Here is a 15702-nt window from a genome sequence, read left to right as displayed (position 1 = left end):
CGTTTATATACACACTTTGATACACGTGGTTTGGCAAAAGCTTCATCTTTTAAGGAGAGGGGAGAAGTGTGAAAAAAAATGTCTTAGTCCAACCAAAATGAGAAGCAATTGTTGTTTCTCAAGATATTTATTAGCATCATTATAGTTTCATGTAAATGTCATTTTCACAAGCTGTTACTTTTTTGCTACAGTAACTAATTCCCTAACCTTGAGAAAATGTGTGACCGGGACAAAATGCAACCCTTAAGAAAATGTGTGATCGTAATTTTTGTGAGCGAAATCGATCAACTAGAAATCAAGTGTAAACATACAGATTGTAAATCTATCAAGACTTTGCAAGTGGAATTGCCCTTGCCAACGAAAATGAAGTTATGAATGTCACTGTATAAATTGCCGGTATAGACTTACCATTTACCAACCTACATATCACATTTTGAATTATTAAATCAATTTAAAACTACATTTTTCCCTTATTATACTCTCCTAGACTCTAGTATGATTATAATAGTTACATAATTACATTTGTTTGTATATTTAACTGGGGTAGCAGTATGTTTGTTTCACAATTGAAAAAATTAGTGACTTGCATTTATCCAATTGATTAATTAATAAGCATATTAACATCTTAATATTACCTATAATCATGGTTGGCAAAATTGGCGCCTAAATGACGAGTATTCAATGAATAATCCCTAAGTACACCCCACCAAGCTAGGCTGAATACTCGGCAAGTAATTCCCAAATACTTTCCGGCTAAGCTGAGTACTACTCGCAATTCATAGTTGGCGGACCTGGCAACACTAAGAGAGTTTTGTAAGTATGCCCATGATAAATAAATTGATATTGAAATTTTCAAAATATAATTAAAAACTACCAGAAACAAAAATAATAATAGCTAGCTATCCACTGAAAACATATATTCAAATTATAAGAGTGTTAAAATACAAATTATTAGTTAATCCTTAATGGGGGTATCGGGTATTGCATTTCTAGACATTTCTTAGTATGAATTATGAAATGATAATTACTATCCACTGAAAAAATATTTTACAGATGCATAAATGCATTCAATGTATCACGTGCCTTTGCATGTTTCATCTTGCCTTCGTGACATCCATAAATCAGAATCAGGTTTCTTAACAATGTCAATGACCAGTGTAGAATCATTATATGTTATTTGATGCTCGTTATTATATAATACCAAAATCGTAAACCACGATCAAAACATTAGACCAGATTTAAAAAATAAAACAAATCAACTATAATATCAGATTCATTCATAATCAAGCATTGAATACCGGAATATACAAATTTTCTCAAAAAACTTGTCAATATGTTTAAACAAAAAGTAAATTGTGGGTTTCGTCCTTGTGGTTTGTTCAAATTTGTAATTTTAGTCCAATAGCTTCAAATTTGTGATTTTCGTCTATGTGGTTTCATTTCACCTGCAATTAAACCCGAATTCATTTAACCCCGTTAAGTCTGGTCTTTAAACTTCTCCAGCTTACCCTTCATGTGAGGGACAATTTTGTCATTTTTTCCCCAAATACATCCCATCCCCTGACCCCGGGGGGGGGGGGGGGGGGGGGGGGCTTTTGAATTACGACTGTGGTTTATTTGGGACGACAAAAGACAAAAATGCCCCTCACGTGAGGGGCGCGTTGATATGCTTAACGATAAAACTTAACGGGGTTAATGAATTCGGGTTTATTGCAAGTGAAATGAAATCACATGGACGAAAATCATAAATTTGAAACTACTGGACTAAAACCGCATATTTGGACAAACCGCATGAACGAAAAATGCAGTTTACTCTTAAACAAAATGTACCAAACAAAAGAATGTTAATATTCGCTTAATCTTTGCTAAAGGATTGGAAGATATAAGGCGATGCATGTTTGAAGATAATAAGCACGGGAGGCTGAGTGCATAAAAATCCTAAAATTAATATACCTACATATTCCAAGCGGGTACCGAGTACCAAAATACGCGTACCCATACCAAATAAACGTGTGCAAGTACTGAACGGGTATGGATACGGGTATTCGGGAAAAATTATCATCCCTAACGGTAACTTGGTTATTGTTGATCACTCAGTTACTATTAATCCCAAATTTTATGTTGATCAGAGTTGTTGTTATCATAGTTTTTGATAGTGTTTCTATGTTGCTTGTCCTTAATGTTGTTGACCACAGTTCCCATTGATGATCATTTACTATTGACGACGACAACAGATGATCAGTTCCCGCACCATATTCTGTTGACTATTCTGATATGAAGCAACTCTGACAATAATTAACGGGTGATTAGTTTCCACATCATTTTTGTTCAACCTCTAGATATTAAACAACTTTCACCAGGTACTCAACATGTTGGGTCCCGCATGGGGTCCGTCCCCTTTGGAACCCTTGATTCATTGGAAAAAAAATATGTTAAAAGTTCATAATGTAGATGATTTAAATTCAATTTTCTACTAAAATACAGAAAGTCATGAAGCTAGTATATGCATAAATTCTACGTGCTTAAATAATCTTGATAACATTTATAAGCCATGTACATATAAGTAAATAAAAGACAAGTCCAAACTTGTTGAAACGACAACACTCCATACTCTCATAAATAGTTCTTTATTTAGTCTAGCACCTAGACATACAACGGTTCAAAAAATTATTAAGAAGTAAATTTCAACCTAACCACTCTTACATGTATGAAGAAGACACGCATTGATATGATACATCACATGTGTTTCAATCTTTACATGTTAGATTTTCACATTGAATTTAGCTTCTAATGTTCTATTATAAGGGAATTAAACATGTTAGCAAAAGAGACTTTTGATGTATATTAAACGTATCCAACTTGTACATTGAATCTTCAACTAACCCTGCGGTTAAAATGACCATAAGTTTATGTTTAATCAACCTGATGGCTAATACCAAACAACAACACGCCAACAACAAGACTCCTACCAGAGGCCTCATCCCATTGAACCTCGTCTAGTGCATTTCCCCTAACCCTACCAAAGGGGCGCAACTCCCTTGGAAACACCAGGTCCGTTGATAACGAAAATTATAATGGTCTTTAATAACCATGCACTCCACACCTCTTAACGTGTATCAATGTTCATTCAGATTTCACTTTAATTTTAAAAAAAAATATAATATAAGTAGTTAAATATATAATTACATTGAATTCACCTAACAAATAATTTACCTGTAACTAAACTTGGATTTTATGACACGATCTTATGTGTTAGGTAAAACCTTCTTCTTTTTTTTTCTTTGAAGGGTAAGCATACTAAAAATAGAATTTGTGGATAGCTAAGACTAATCGTAGTGACATAAACTAGTATATTTTTTATTTAGATTTTTAATCATAAAAAGATACATATATGAAGGATAATGATTATCTGTTTTGATATATATTATTAGCTTGAGAACAAAAAAATAATAAACTTATTTTATTCATCAAGAAGGATTTTACATTGTCGTCTTCCCCGTCCTACTAACATACTTATCATAAATATTCATCTATGATATCATCATGAACAACTTTAGTTTGACCTTTCATAAGCATATGTGTCAATTGGTGTCTAGCTGGGTTGGATAAGGCTTGGGCTTTCCTATGGGAGGTCTCAAGTTCGAATCCCACTCCAGGCGGCCTTGAGGTACCCATCACCAATGAAGTTCTACTAAGACAGGGAAGCCGTAGTGGCGCGGGTTCGATCCTGAGGGTCGGCCCAGATCTGTCGCGGACTGAATGGAGGTGTTTTACCGGCGTCATACCTCTTGCGGGGTGGGGTGATGGGTATCCAAATGAGTACCGGGGTAAGGGTTCCCTCCTCCAACCCTTTTTTTCATAAGCATATGTGATTTCTTTCTATTTTAAGTAACAATCAAGCTATTCTTAGACTTTATCAAAGTATTCTTTGATTTCTGTCAAATTTGGAAATTGTGTCCGATGTCTTCTTTTTGGCAATGCCAATGGTTAATGACACTTAATGCCCGTTAAGCAGTCACTTTCTTGCCACATTATCATTACTTTCTTTAACTAAAAACATGTGTTATGGTAACGTCATCCTTAATGTCCATTTAATCATTACCACTTCAAGCCATATATGACATTATTGTAGAAATGTTCAAGCCCTTTCACGCCACTATAATGCCCGAGGGATGGTGTAGATTGTAGAGTCATTATGTGCCCATATAACACCCCATTACAAATAATCTTAGTTAAGTTAGTAAAAGGTGGTGTTCATCTTCATTTGCTTGTCTATATCTATACTATATTATCAATGTATGTGAGAGTGACATGTTAAGAGTTTTTTTTTTCATTTGAACAGCTAAATATTTCCTCTATATCTTAAGTATGACTAGAACTCACAACCTTTTGATTGAGGGTCATACACATTTGTCACTAGACTAAGCTAGTGATTGTTATGTTACGAGTTTTTTGATTATAAGAGTTTTACAACCTTTTAGGATCAAGTTATTCTACAAAAGAGAACAAAAATGAGAAGGATGAGGAGAATTTGTAGCCACACAAAAAAATCTCTCAAAAAAATCGCTTAAAAAATTAAAAAAAAATCATAACTCAAAATATATTAAAAAAACAAAAAAATGTAGAAAACAAAAATGTTTTCACCGTCTTTCTCGTTCTCAAAATAAAAACACACAATGGTAAATGAAAAAAGTCGTGTCTTTTTGTTTATCATTGTGTTTTGTATTTATTTTCGTCATTGATTGTGTTTTTTTTTCTTTTACATTGTTTCTTTTTTCTTGACATTGTATCTTTTTCTCTTTATATTGTGTTATATTACTCAACATTGTGCTATATTTTGTGGCATTGTGTTATATTTTGTAATCTATGTGTATTTTTTTAGTTATAATTGTGTCATTTGTTCATTTTCGCCATTGTGTCTTTTCGTCAATTTTTTTTTAGTTTTTTTTAACGGGAATGATGACACAAACATTTTAGTTTTTTTTATTTTTTGTTGTTTTTTATTTATATTTTAAGTTATGATTTTTTTATTATTTTTTTAATTTATTTTTAAGGAGTTTTTTTGTATGGTCAAAAAATATTTCTCACATTTTTTTTATTTTTTCTCCCTTTATATTTTAACTTTAGTCTTATCTGTATTGTATTATAAATATTCAAGTACGAGCATATTAATTAGAAGTTAACATATTTTAGTATCATATTTAAAAAAAATCAACCTTATTTATATTTATAATTTTAGTCGAGTCGTTGCTATTTAAGCCAGAAATCATGTGGACACTCCTCTGTATTTAATGATATAAATTGTATTATGCTAATAATAATAACGGGCTTGCACATTTCAGATTATATGCAACACCAGTTATCCCATTGCGTTACACGGGTATTCGTGATTATTATAAATAAATGGACTCTAGAGAACGGCTTACAAATAATTCAATAAACTTTTAATTCATTAACTTCCCCTTATACGTTCAATGCATATTCATTTTCTTTACAACCCGAGAAATAAATGTTTTGAATAAATGGTTTTAACAACAATATAGTACGGAGTATAACCTTGATAAATTAATAATATCGCTAAATTAATAATTTTCTTCCGTGTTCAAACTTTTAATGTCCCCAAACCTTCTATTGACAAATAAATAACTTCGTTAAACGATTATTATTATTTTTTTCATATCAAAAGGGGTATTCTCTATCAAGATTATATTGTACTATTGTAGATCACGGGCGTTTTCTTTGCTACCAAACAGAGAAGGATACAGAAATATATTGTACGCGGGGTACAATATGGAGCGGTGGCAACAAGGCCGAAGATGAGAAATCGAGCGGTGTCTGGAAGCTAGAAGGTTTATTCACGATGGCACGATGAAAATTAGCCAATTAGGATACTGTTTTAGTTGGTTTGGGCCTTGGGCTTGATGTTTTGAAGGATGGGTATTTAAACTAAAACAAGAAAATTACACCATCTATTACACAAGAGGTGCACAAAAAAACGGTTCCGGACCCGACCCTACTCTACCCGTGGGTACAGACAGGGCTTTGGGTTTTGGTGGCACCGGTCCCACCAATATCCGGTCAAAATCCGACCAAACCGTACCCGAAACCTGAAAAAACCCTCGGAAAACTAGGTCAAATACCGAAACCAGCTCCTACCTGGTTCCGATTCCTGAAAAACCCGATTTGTGCACCTCTATATTACACTACTAATTATATAATATTACTATTTACTAGTTAGTAATTACCTTATAACTAATACATAATCGTAAAACAAAACGAAGGGCCTTGGCCCACCATTCTAATACGGAAAACACTATAGAAAAGTTAACAAGTTTCAAGTTTGTTTCAATTAAGTCACCCATATTTTGTTTTGTCTCAATCAGGTCACTCAACTTTCAGTTTGTCTCAATTAGGTCACTTAAATTTCAATTTGTGTTCTAAAACGAGAGAGACAACTACTGTATTATCGTAAATGATATATTTACTGATAAAAAAACTTCGTTTCAATGACATTTTAGTTATTTATGAATATAGAGTATGCAGATAAGAAAATATAGTATTATAACATTTATTGAAAGTTGAATGACCTAATTAAGCTAAAATTGAAATGCCATCTTGCAACCAAATGTCGTCAACTTGACCATTGGATCTCAGTCGCGAACACTCTCCATCAGTGCCGTTACATTATAGTGACATTTTTCTAGACAAGAGGCCCTCCTCATTCCTGAAGCCTCAAGGTGCAATAAAGGTCGTGTTCTAGGTCCATGGGCCTCCCTATTGTTTACACGTAAAGAAACATTGATGTTACATAATTGAATGCTATTAATCAAACAATAATATATAGCTGCTTGTGGTTGCACCTGTCTTTTAACGTTGATTTAAACACCCTGTCCATGTCATGACTTTTTCCATTTGTGTTACGTCCATCACAACTTTTTCTTCATACATTCATTATTATGAGACATACTTTCATGTTCATATATAAGTTTTATATATTTATCTAATTATTGTCATATATGATTGATATTTTTTTATTTATTCTATACTAGTTAAATGTCTGATGATATGTTAAAAAAAATTGGTTACAAGTGTGCAAATATCGGTTCGGTTTTTACCATAATCATAACCGAACTTTGTTTCGGTTATGAAGCTCGGATATGGTTAATTTCGGTTAATTAATCAAAACAAGTTTAAACCAACATTTGAAATAAATTAACATGGGGAAAAATCGGTGACATCAAACGGGAATTGAAGCCCACCTATATAAATATATAAGCAATTGTTTTGGCCCAACAAACTTTTAGGCCTGCTTTTTATAAAAAGAATAATAAATATGAAATTTGGATGCAAATTTCATATTGATTATTTTTTACTTGTTATTCCTTCAATTTTTATTGATTATTTTTTACTTGTTATTCCTTCAATTTTTATTTATATACATAAATGCATAATCGATGTTTAATAGATGGATTACGAATCATAAGTATGTATTAGTTCTTTTCGATTCGCTATGGTTAATGTCCAGTTACTTGACACCATAACCGTCGGTTAATCCCGAATATCAGTTAATTGTTTTGGTTAATGGTTAAGCTTTGGTCAACCCTAACTTTTGTTACATGATTATATAATCATGGACGGAACTAGGGTGTGCATTTTATATATAACGTTTATTACAATTTACCGACTTCGTGATTAGTTAACATCATGCCCTAATATATTTTTTTTAGCGCTAGGCCCTGAGAATTTTGAATTTACTTAGAAAAGGGCAATACATATTGCATTTGAAAAACCAAGTGAAATACAAAAACAAAAATTAAACTTACGGAAATTATTTTTTTCAAATGGTTATTGAACGGTGCATTACATTTTCGTCTTTATAATTAGTTAATTACCTCAAAAATCCAATTGTAACTCTTAGTTTTACCATGACCTTTATTTTTCTTGATATAATTATAAACCGTCCAAATTAAATCCGAAAACGCCCCTTCAAGAAATAAATGTCTAATTAATATTATAGTACAGTTTGAACAAAAAAGGCCCGGCCCGTGCTGATCTAACTTGCATTCGACCTGTGTCTCTAGGGATGGCAAAAATCCCCGAATCCGACGGGGAAACCCGAAAACCGGCTTATTTCGGGTCGGGTCGGGTTTTGTTTTTTCGGTTTCGGGTCGGGTTTCGGAGATTGTTTCGGGGATTGTTTCGGGTTCGGGTTCGGGTTTGGGTTCAGGTACCCCCGCCCCGACCCGCCCCGATATAATATATAAATATAAATATAAATAATATATATATATATATATATATATATATATTAAAAACCTAAACCTACATCCAGACATCCACTCATCCAGACTCCGCCACCGCCAGTCCGCCCCCGATTCACTCAATCGCCGTCTGCACCACCATCACCATCCACTCAATCGCCGTCTGCACCACCGGACCACCCTCCTCCTCCTCGTTTTGATCCCAGCCGAAGTATGTAATCTCACTCTTTAATCACACACACACACCATTCTTTTCTTCCCCACTATCACACACACACCGAAGTATGTTTTCTCCTTTTTTAGGGTTTTTCATTTGAAATTGACCTAATTTTGTTGTTGTTGCATATCGTATGATACACCGTTCTCTTTGCGATTGATGATTGACATGATAATTGATTTGGGGAATCTAATTTGTTTTAGGGGTTTCCTCTTTCCATGATAATAGACTATATTAATATTAATATTATCCTCAATTATATTCATATTCTTACTCTATGGCCTCTCGGTCTCTGTTTCATTCCACCGCTTTCTCATCCTACCACCTGTAAGATCCCTAATTCTCTTATTATTATTATTATTATTATTATTATTATTATTATTATTATTTCACCTGTTTTCACTCCAACTTATGTTAACGTAAATATTAACGAACTTATTCCGATCGAATTGCATGTTTTAATGTAAATCGTATTGAACTTATTGATTTCTGCTAGCTAGCTATTTAACTGCTCCTGCATTGAATAATTAGACTGTAGTTGACTGTTGATTGTATTCGGTGAGTACGTGTAGTCAAATTAGACAGTTTGGCAGTTTGCGTGTTGTGGCTATTGAGATGAGTTTGGATTGGAGCTGGATAGTGTTTGTAAGTATGTGATCGATGGCTTGTTGATGAATGAGATGGCGATTTAGGTTAACTTGATTAACTCTGACATGAGTTCCGATTGAATTATATGTAACACGTAAGTCGTATTGAAGTTATTGATTTCGGTTAGCTAATTAGCTGCTGCATTGAATAATTTTTTTAGCTCTGATGATTTTCGTGTTTCGTTAGGTTGTTAATTATTGTTTTTGTGTCGTCGTCGTGTTAGAAGGAGCTAATTCGATTCTCCACCGCTCCTTTTAATACAACGAGCGGAAGTCATGTCATGTCATGTCAGAGTTCATCAAGTTAACCTAAATCGCCATCTCATTCACCAAGAAGCCATCAATCATACACTGAGAAACATTTCCAGTTTCCAATCCGAATCTATTTCAATAGTCAAATATGCAAACCGTTTAGATAAACACATGCTAACCATATACAATCAACGTCTCAAATTGATTATGAATGGTGATTTTGGGAATTTTCAAGCTGTAATAAGCGGAGGCGAATCGAAGAAGAGTAGGTTTAAAGTTAATTCTTTTTGTTTTAAATAAATTAATAGATGTAAACACCAGTGAATAACCTGCTCATATTAAGTATGATCTCATTGTTTACTCTTGAATAAATTCAACAATAGAAGAAAGCAGTTAAGCCAAATAATTTGTAGTGTAGCAGGTATACATAGACCTTTGTAACATAGCTTTTATTCTTTTAACTTGGTTGATTTATTGATAAATATTCTTAATGTAGGTAGGTACTAAAGAAAGTGGCACGACTTTGGATGATTTGGTTTGATTTGGTATTTAGATTTGGTCGCAAGTTTGTAGTTTGTGTATTTGGCATGATTTTTCGGCCATGTAGACTTGGTTTTATTTCCTTTGTAACACATTGTTTCAGCTTTCATGTGTGTGATGCAGAAGTTTATTTCGATAAATGTTCAGTTATGTGATGAACCAATTTCGGGTCGGGTCGGATCGGTTTCGGGTTTTCGGGTTCGGGGACGGGGCGGGTCGGGGGGGTACAAAAAACCAAACGGGGAATCCCCGATTTAAACCCGACGGGTAATGGGGCGGGTACGGGGATGGTTTTTGGTTTCGGTTTCGGTTTCGGGTTCGGGTTAAGCAAAACCCGCCCCAAACCCGCCCCGTTGCCATTCCTATGTGTCTCCTCTTGTGCTTGGGCTTCACTGCATCTTTCAGTGTCTTTGACTGTTTTTTCTCTAATCCAATTTCGTGTGTCGAAACTAATGAGTTGGTGGTATCAAAAGATTTCGGGCTAGATTTCTTCTCGGGATTCACTTGGCTTGATTCTTGTTTCTGCTTGTCTAGAGGTGTAACTGCAAATTCACCCAAAATATGATATTAACAATACATGTCGGTGACAAATAGTAAGTATTAAATACCACGAGAAGCTAGAGATGTTCTCAATTCATCGCCATCAATACCCCTTGAGTATGGGTCCCTAAAAAAATAAAGACATAATATATGCATCATATAATATGACAAATTATTAATGAAGAAAGCTGTCGTTGGGTCAATTTAACTAGACCATGCCCGTTTCAACTCGTACTAAAACTGGTACGTTTCAACCTAAATGAAGAAAGATAGACTCGGTATATAATAATAATAATAATAATAATAATAACAATAATAATAATAATAATAATAATAATAATAAGACTTCAGATTTTCATACGGAAACCATACCAACTTGCGGGTGCACCAGTAAAACCCTTCGATATGCTGTTTTTCGTATTTGTTTTATCGTGTTTATTGAACTCGCTTGCAATACCAGATTCATCTGAACTCACTGTTAATCTTTCCATGTGACGCTTTGCCACAACGGCAGAACCCTGTTGATCGGGATTATGACGTTTTATTTTCCTTAACGATCTTTGCGTATTATACGATTCAACCTGAAATCCCATATTCGCAAATAGATCAGTTTTAAAAAAAAAAATAGAGTTAATGGCCATTTTCGTCCCTGTGGTTTGCTACTTTCGCCACTTCAGTCCAAAATTTTTAATTTTGTCAATTTAGTCCTCATAGTTTTAAATTTTAGCCAATTACGTCCCATCCGTCTAACGGCATCCAGCTATGCCGTTAGTTTAAGGGTATTTTTGTCTTTCTCCTTTTAATTTTGAGTTAATGGTCATTTTAGTCCCTGTGGTTTGATATCTTTGCCAATTCAGTCCAAAGTTTGAAAATTTGTCAATTTAGTCCTCATAGGTGGATGCCGTTAGACGGATAGGATGTAAATGGCTAATATTTAAAACTATGAGGACTAAATTGACAAAAATACAAATTTTGGACTGAAGTGGCGAAAGTAGCAAACCACAGGGACGAAAATGGCCATTAACTCAAAAAAATATTACAACTACACAAATATTCAAATTTTTATTGAAATTAATAACACTTACAGCATCCTTTATTTTGCTTGTTATATCACCAGCTTTTACAGAAGCAATGCGCAAACACTGCATAATAACCGTCTGCAAAACCCCATCACCGCCTGCTTTCTGAATAGCACAAACATCACCGTTTGTGTTGAGTGTAGCCGTCATGGATCCACCCATCACCGCCTCTTCATAGTGGGTCGGGTCAACCACCTACACCATCAAATAAATTACAAAAATCCAATAGTGTGAATCGGTCTGACCCGTTTGTAAAGTAAGAGAAAATAGCATTTAAGATTCATTTTGCATACCACTGTGTTTTCTTGACCGACAAATCCAAATGTTACTGCTATTGGAAAATGGTGAAGTATTAATGGAAGTGGCTCCCTCTTCTGTTCAATGCACACATGACAGTTTAATTATTCCAATAAAAATCTAAATGTTTAAACAAAAACAATTTAGGAGGTTGATAGCATTAAAAATAGACTAAGGCAACTTTTGACCCGTTTGACCCGATTCCATATTTAGTTAAATGTTTTCACTTGAGCCATTTAAGATGTCATACAGCCCAATTCAACCCATTCGTAAGTAAATGGGTCAAAAACGCCACCTCTATATCAATCATTCATAAAGACTGCCTAACAGTACAATGTACATACACTAAACCTAACTTATTGAATATGACATCGAAAAAAACATGTTGATGTCAACTTTAACATCAACAAACACCCAAAAAAAATATAATAAAAAAAAAAAAAAAATTCTAGTACAAAATGCAGAAAGAACTCACATCGGGTGGATGTATTATCAACTCTTGACCGTCGTCTCCTCCTAATGTACATTCGGGCCTCCTAAATGCTGATAAAGCTATAGGTGCACAAATCGGGTTCACCTTGAAAACCCGAACCGGTTTTTTTCACACCGGGTAGAAAATGAAACCGGTTCCAGTCAAGAACCGGTTCGGTTCCCGACCCGAACCGATGCCCAGAAATGCAAACTTTTAGGAACCGGGTAGGGTTGGAACCGGACCGGTTATTACGTAAAAACCGGTTCCACCGGTTTTTTTTGAAATTCAAACAATATAGCCGTTAGAAACCGATTCCAACGGCTATATAGCCGTTTTTGACCGTTGGAACCGGTTTTATTACTATATTTAGCCATTTTTCATTCTATAAACAACAAGATGCCCCGATGTTTGGGTTCATTACGATTTGTGTCTAATGACCGACTCACATGAGATCACCATAACAACGACGGAGTAGTATTTTAGTTTGTTTTTGAGTTTGGTGGTGAAACAAGTGGTGGAAAACAAGTTATATATAGGTTTCGGGCATCAAAAACCGGTTCCAACGGCTATATTACCGTTGGAACCGGTTACAACGGCTCTATTCTCTCTCAAAAACCGGTTCCAACGGCTATATTACCGTTGGAACCGGTTCCAACGGCTATTTTGTGTCTCAAAAACCGGTTCCAACGGCTATATTACCGTTGGAACCGGTTCCAACGGCTAATTTGACCAATGTTTGACTAATAAAAAAAACCCGCCGGAACCGGTTTTTTCGGGTAGGAACCGAACCGGTTACAATTAAGAACCGGGTAGGAACCGGGTTGGAACCGATGGGGACATACAAATAGGAGAACCGGGTACGATTTTCGGGTACAAAAATACCCAAACCGGGTATTGGGCCAACCGGGTAGGAACTGGAACCGGTTCCGGTTCGGTTCCACCAGTTAGGTTCCGAAACCGGTTTTTTTGTGCACCTCTAGATAAAGCAGCCAAAGCAGCAATATTGCAGCATCAACAAGATTTCTATTATCACATAAACGATCTTTGATTAAAAACAAAATATGATTTACAACCTCTTGGATTTGTATAGGGTTTCAAAACTTACCCTCCGTTGACGTGAAGGTCAATCCGTATTGACCATACTAGCTTTCCTGCGATAACACAAAGTGATTCTGTATCTACTGCCCTGCTTTCCCTGCAAGATCAATCATTTAATCTCATCAAATACATTTACTAGCCACGAATATATTAAAACACAAGACAAATAAATGATACCTTAAACCACGATCTACAATTCGACCCAGTTCGATAGCGGTCTCTCCAGGACGACCTGGTTCAAACGAAGGGTCAGCCATTGGTGAGAACTCGGTATAAATTGCAAACGACCCTTCGTTTGGCCTGTCCCTGTAAGGTTGCGTGAGTTGACCAGTGACAAAACCGATAGCTTGAGTTTGACCAAGCTGCACCTCTGATGAACCATCTTCACTACATTTATAAACCGTGTCAACCAGCTAATCATCTTCTAACTTTTTAACAAGAATATGTAAGGGTGTGCATGAAACCGAAAAACCATCCAAAACCGAAAAAGCCAAACCAAAACAAAAGGCGACAATAAGTTTCGTATAAACCGAACTTTCGGTTAGGTTTCGGTTTGCATGTAACAAAAACAAAAACAAAAAAAGGAAAAATGAACCGAAGGTATAGATTTTTATTTTAAATTTTAAGTAATTTAAAATAGTTTCATATATATAGTTTCAAGTTTCAACCCAAATATTTTAGTCCAAATGTATAAAACAATCAATTTTTATTAACTAACAAAAAAACCTATGCCTATATTCACTATTTTGGGCCAACTTATTTTTTTCGACCCAAAGATTTCAAACCCAAATGGCAAAATCAAAAAGACCGAAACCGAAAAAACCGTAACCAAACTATTCTCAAAAATTAAGAAACCGAAATTTCGGTTTTAACCAAAACCGAAAAAACCGTAACCGAATGATTTTCAAAAACCAAAAAACCAATATTTGGGTTCCAACCCAAAACCGAACCCAAACAAAAAAACCGTAACTGAATGATTTTCAAAAACTAAAAAACCGACAATTCGGTTTTAACCCAAAACCAAACCAAACTCAAACAGAAAACCATAACCGGAAGATTTTCAAAACCTAAAAAACCGAGAATTCGGTTTTAACCCAAAACCGAACCGAACTCAAACAAAAAACCATAACCGAACGATTTTCAAAAACTAAAAAACCGACAATTCAGTTTTAACCCAAAACCAAACCGAACTCAAACAAAAAACCATAACCAAACAATTTTCCAAAACATAAAAAAACCGAGAATTCGGTTTTAACCCCAAACTCAAACAAAAAACCATAATCGAACAATTTCCAAAACCTAAAAAACCGACAACTCGGTTTTAACCCAAAACCGAAGCGAACTCAAGCAAAAACCATAACCGAACGATTTTCAAAATCTAAAAAACCAACATTTCGGTTATAATACAAAACCGAACTCAACCGGAAAAAACCCAAAACCGAACGGTTTTGAAAAACTCATTTCGGTTTTAGCCCAAACCGAACCGACCCACACAAACCCCTAAAAATATCAATTAGAGATGAAAATTAGAATAATCAATCTTACCTGGCAAACCTGATGGTTAGGGTTCTATAATCAATAGGTCTTCTACCATCAACTCTAATGTCAGAAAGCAATGAACTTTCAATAAACTTCTTTTCATTTACTGTCATTATTAATGAATTAGCTACTCTATGCTCCATTTCTATTTCTATATCCTGTGTGTCATTAATAGAAATTATAACACCATAAAAGATCAATTATTTAGTTATACAATAATAATAATAATAATAAACGAAGATGGACTTGCCTGTGAACAGAGTATACGGCGGCGACGGCGGTGGTGGTGGCAGTCACGGTGGTTCCGGCGAAGAGGGTTTGCATAAGGGTTTTGGGGCAAAAGTTGTTACGTGAGAATATTAATGTAAGAAGTTACATAGTTGATCCTTTTAATTATATTAATATTGCACAATGTTATGACGAAAAGTTAACGCGGGATCGGAAGTCGAAACCCGTGTATATTCGAAAAGGGAGCCCGAGGACGGGGTCGTTTGGCGGGTCGGGTTGTGTGTTGGTCTCGGGTTGGGTTTTGTTAATTGTTAAGATTTGTGTAAGGAATTTTGGTTTTGGGATGCGTCAGCCAGGGGTGAGCAATTCACGGTTCTGAACTGTTAGAACCGTATAACCGGAACCGAACCGTAAGATCCGAACCATATTATTGTATTTCAGGTCCGGTTCTGGTTCTTAAATTTAGGTGAAAACGGTTCCCGATTCTGTTCCGGTTAGAACCAGCGGTTCCAATTATAGAACTGCTAGAACC

The 15702-nt window shown here is 35.1% G+C and overlaps 1 protein-coding gene across 1 annotated transcript; it reads right to left on the bottom strand.

The window, feature by feature from the left end:
- Positions 1-9434: 9434 nt before the first annotated feature.
- Positions 9435-15099, bottom strand: LOC143618999 (exosome complex component RRP45A-like). The gene is made up of 11 exons (XM_077091045.1): positions 14949-15099; positions 13581-13790; positions 13411-13500; positions 13310-13328; positions 12309-12404; positions 11830-11910; positions 11543-11731; positions 10830-11038; positions 10526-10584; positions 10252-10459; positions 9435-9507 (listed from the first exon to the last, which is right to left on the bottom strand). The coding sequence occupies exons 1-11, from the start codon at positions 15083-15085 to the stop codon at positions 9435-9437; spliced, it is 1371 nt and encodes a 456-aa protein (XP_076947160.1). The 5' UTR covers positions 15086-15099.
- Between the last annotated feature and the right edge of the window lie 603 nt (positions 15100-15702).

The sequence above is a fragment of the Bidens hawaiensis genome, unplaced genomic scaffold, assembly GCF_021521415.1.
Source record: "Bidens hawaiensis isolate Kalapana, Puna unplaced genomic scaffold, B.hawaiensis_p1.1 tig00002343_1, whole genome shotgun sequence".
NCBI classification, from domain to species: domain Eukaryota; kingdom Viridiplantae; phylum Streptophyta; class Magnoliopsida; order Asterales; family Asteraceae; genus Bidens; species Bidens hawaiensis.
The sequence above is the reverse complement of the archived record's forward strand: the minus strand, read 5'-3'. Positions and strand labels throughout refer to the sequence as shown.

Coding starts and splice junctions, on each gene's coding strand:
- LOC143618999 (XM_077091045.1), bottom strand. CDS start 15,085: ATGGAGCATAGAGTAGCTAATTCATTAATAATGACAGTAAATGAAAAG. Junction 13,791..14,948: donor CTAACCATCAGGTTTGCCAG/GTAAGATTGATT, acceptor TTATAAATGTAG/TGAAGATGGTTCATCAGAGG. Junction 11,039..11,542: donor CAAGCAAAATAAAGGATGCT/GTAAGTGTTATT, acceptor ATGGGATTTCAG/GTTGAATCGTATAATACGCA.